The following is a 4,149-nucleotide window of genomic DNA, read 5'->3' as shown; positions in this document are numbered from 1 at the left end:
ACTTTGCCTACGCGCAGCAGCAGCAGCAGCAATCGCAACAACAGGCTTCCCAGCACAAACAGATGAATAAGGGCTTTAAATCCTTCCCAGTAAAGCACGAGCGCAGACCATCCTACTTGCATCAGTACTAATGGCTTTTCATATTGGAAAATGCAGCACAGGGCCAAACATAAATGACACACACTTTGATTCACAGTTGTGTATTGGCTATATCCTGTTTTATCTCATTAAATATGGAATTGAGGGGGTTTGGGTGAGATGCACAAACTCTTGAATTCTGATTTACAGTGCTGAGCAAACATGGCCAATATGTTTGTTTGATGTACCTGAAACAGCCCAAAACTGTGATGTAGAAATGCTTTTAAAAATGTGTATATTGCCTTTACTTTCAAAACTTTTTTTTTTTTAAAGAACTGCTGAAGGACTACCATACAAGAAACACTGTATTTTATAGCTGTTTTTCATATAGATTTATAGTTAAACATCTTACTGAAACACATGGAATATGTTGAAGCAAATATATAGTGGTCACTTTGCTCAACACTGTGTTTGAATTTATAATGGACAAGCTTAAATTATAAAGCCTTTGTATTTTCCATACATGGCCTGTGGGCAGCTTTTTTAAATGAAGTGCAGCAGCAGCTTTTCGTGTGCCACACAAGTGAGTTCATCATGAAACTGTTGCAGAAACAGTTGCAAAATTGAATTTTGCGGTAGTTTCCTTACTCTGAGTGAAGATCAGCAGAACCACTCAACCTTGTGTCACGAGTGTTACCTGAGCTGCTTCAGTAGATGGCGTCTGTGTGGATAATATGACACTGGTTTTCAAATAAATACACCATTTCTTACTGCTTCATCTGGCCAAAGGCATAATCCACACAGTGCTCCTTAAGCGTGTGAAGTATAGCCTAGAAGACTACTTGCATATATTTAAAGTCTTATTTCAGATGCTACAGTTGATTAAAAATTGTGAGCTGGCTCAGAAGATACTAAACTGAAATGTGGGGTAGCAGTTAGTTAAAAGAACATTATTTTTTTTAAAAGGATAAAGTAATTATTTGCAGTCAATATGTGCCATTAAGTGAACCTGTGGAATTAGGAATAATCTTCCAACCAAAGTGGATCCGGGAGAAGAGTGACTGGTGCTTAAAAACTGAAGAACAATGGTAAATAGATGTATAGCTATTCCCACTGTATATTAATTGAGATTACAGAAGATTCTTTATATAGTTAGAGCTTATTTAAATTTTCATATTTCATCTTTGAAAGAGTCTAAAAACCACAATATTTTCTGGTATAAGAGTTTTGACAGTATTAATCTTATTTTTATATTTTTCTTAAGTCATATCATTCTAATATGTTAACTACTAGTAAAATGGGTTATTAGTTCTAACTACATAATTTTTCAATGAAGATAAAGCACATTTGTTGGTTTTGTTTTTACAAACTAAGTACATCTATATCTAAAGATACCAAAAAATAAATACATTATATATATATATATATATATAAATAAAAAGTATACACAACACTAAAACTATTAAACATGTGGGTGTTTAAAGCCCATCCACCTTTTTTGTTTGTATGGTGACGGGCTATATTTGCAGGCCCAGATTGTTACCTTTTGTGCTGTTTGAGGATGCCAATGTTGCCTGTATTTATGATATTGTCACCATGTTTTCTGAAACTTCATACTTACCATGTTTACAAAGATTTGTTTGCTGTACATAGACTTTTTACAGTAATGTGCTTTGCACAATCAGCGTGGCTTCTGTCTGTAAATTGTTACTGGTCTGTACTACTATAATTTTGAAAACCCTCTGCTGAAAATGTTAGTGGTTATTTAATTTGATGAATTGTTTTGAGTTTCCTAAATCTTGTCATTTAGAGCTAATTAATATTAAATCCTAAATTTGGTTGTACTTACTGGTTATTCATACTAAGACCAAAATGGAAGTTAATGAAAACACTTAATTTTGACCTTTCTCTAACAAGTGCCAAAATCATTGCTATAGTTTTTTGCAGTTTATTCATAGTGACAAATGCTGGCAAGTTTCTGGACCTACATAAGTGAATTGTGAAAACAAAGGAAGTTTGTCTGCATTTTGACCACGTAGGTGCTACTCTGTCCTTTGCTTCCGATTGTTCTGAACACTGGTAATTTTAAGAATTGTTGCACTTGGCAAATGAGTCTTGCCATTAAACTTCACTTACACTGCCAAGTGCAAGGGTTTGGTGCTTAGTTAACTTACCCTTATTGCAGTGCTTCTTGTGAATAGCTAATGCTTCTGAACTGGAACTGTACATTTTGTATTTTAAAGCTTCTGTAAAAGTAAACTATTTGCTTTATTAAAGATATACATTTACTAGGTCATACCTGTTTAAAATATGCACCTTGCTGAAAATAAGCAGCACCTTAAACTGTAACTTTGGTTTGTAAACAAAGATCTTATTTCATTAACATGGGATTATTTAACAGTTTGAAAATTGTTAACTGCCTACTTACTGACTCATCATATAAAAATGATCTTTATGCACCGTACAGTTTGAAGCATCTTTAAGGCTGCTTTTTCAGGTGGACTGCACTGAAGGACACAATACAGAAAATGCCTTAGCAGTGTCTTTGAACTAGTAGTGCAGATGACCAGTGTCAAAACCAAGTTACTTGAATTTTTAGCAATCACAGAGTAAACAATTTTGACAGTAGTAGGCAAAAAGTAAACTCCCCCCCACCCAGCAGAACTAAGACCAAGGCTATTAGTTTAGCCACTGCAGTGCATGGTCTGAGGTGTGCGAGTAAGCTGTGCTCTGTCTGGGTAAGAGTATGTGAGCACACAGCTGAACATTAACGCTGACAAATACCCAGGAAGCATATGAATCCATTTTCATTATGCAAGAATTTACTTGTTTCCAGAGTCTGCAGTACAGAGCATTTCAAGCAAAATGGAAAAGTCTTGACATAACTGGGGCACACACACACACACAGCCTCTCTCACTAAAATAAAGGCTCCCTTTCTCCCTTGCACTTAATTGCTTAAATTATGCAACAGTCCCATCCTTCCCAGAAAAAGCTGACATTTCTGTTTCACTAAATCACTGAACTGCTCCTTTGTTAACATGTTATGTTAATCCAAAATATACTATAATTTACAAAGAACATCTTTATTAAGTATAATTTGTATGTTACAAGATAGATACAAAACAGTCTACTGCTTACATACATGGCAATGTACGGCTGACTGTCATGTTGGCAGGAGAGAGAAGGTACCTAGCTCAACACTTACTCTGGTATTACACAGCCTTAGTTGTGAAACCATCCCTGCTCCAGTGAGACCGCGGGAGTCCTCTGAAGGCATCCCTGGAAGTGCTGGCATGATGACTGGGTTATTTTCAACTGTGCTACATGGAGTTTTTCAGAGGTAAAAAAGGGAGCGTGATAATTATCATCCTTAAGTTTGGGTTACAGTGATGGGGAAGAAGCTAGCCTAACTACATCAAAAGCTACATTCACGTTTTTAACATAAAAGTATGGATGGCTTTTTACCTGCCTTTCAAGACCACACCTCAGCTCTCAACGTGGGACTGTAAACTAAGTATTTCTACAGCTCCTTAAAGCATCACTGCTCGTGTCCAGGTGTGTGCAGTCAGTCTGCAGTCTTCTGTGTGCTGGGTGGAGTCGCGTCAGCAATTGTAGCTAAATAAATGAGGTTTCTATGCAGGATATGCTGGTACCTATGAGAGGAAGAAACACAGTATATGGGAAGTGTGTTCTTTTCTAGAAAACTATCCACGCTTTAATAGTCACTTTTGTAATCCGATCAATATTTGCCGTTAGAGAAAGAAATGGCAAACTATGAAAACAATAACAATAAACTGGGGCAAACACCTCCATGTCCTGCTCCTGTTCTAAAGCCCAGTGAACTGCACAGAAGCGCACCCTGTAACCGAGTACGTGCTGCTAACCACCGGGGATGGTGAACGTGCACACGGAGATCTTTGTGTGACCGATACTGAAAAGGTGCCGAACTGCGCGAAGGCAGCGTCAGCCCGTCAGGGCCCGGCAGGCTGAGAGCCGAGCGGCTGCGGGGCCACGGGCTGGCTGGGCTCGCTCTTCCCCAGGAGCCGCTCGGTGTTTCACACACACACACC

General features: G+C 38.0%; 1 protein-coding gene across 1 annotated transcript in view; it reads left to right on the top strand.

Moving 5' to 3' along the window:
- Positions 1-500, top strand: part of LOC104523789 (uncharacterized protein KIAA0355-like) — a gene marked incomplete at its 5' end in the record, with an annotated part of 9,797 nt that extends 9,297 nt beyond the window's left edge. The window contains 1 exon segment of the mRNA XM_010166479.2: positions 1-500. This exon segment is cut by the window's left edge and continues 37 nt beyond it. Within this exon segment, the coding sequence (XP_010164781.2) occupies positions 1-131 (131 nt within the window).
- Between the last annotated feature and the right edge of the window lie 3,649 nt (positions 501-4,149).

This window comes from Antrostomus carolinensis, unplaced genomic scaffold (genome assembly GCF_000700745.2).
Source record: "Antrostomus carolinensis isolate BGI_N321 unplaced genomic scaffold, ASM70074v2 scaffold31604, whole genome shotgun sequence".
Classification (NCBI taxonomy): domain Eukaryota; kingdom Metazoa; phylum Chordata; class Aves; order Caprimulgiformes; family Caprimulgidae; genus Antrostomus; species Antrostomus carolinensis.
This window is presented reverse-complemented; position numbering and strand designations above follow the sequence as displayed.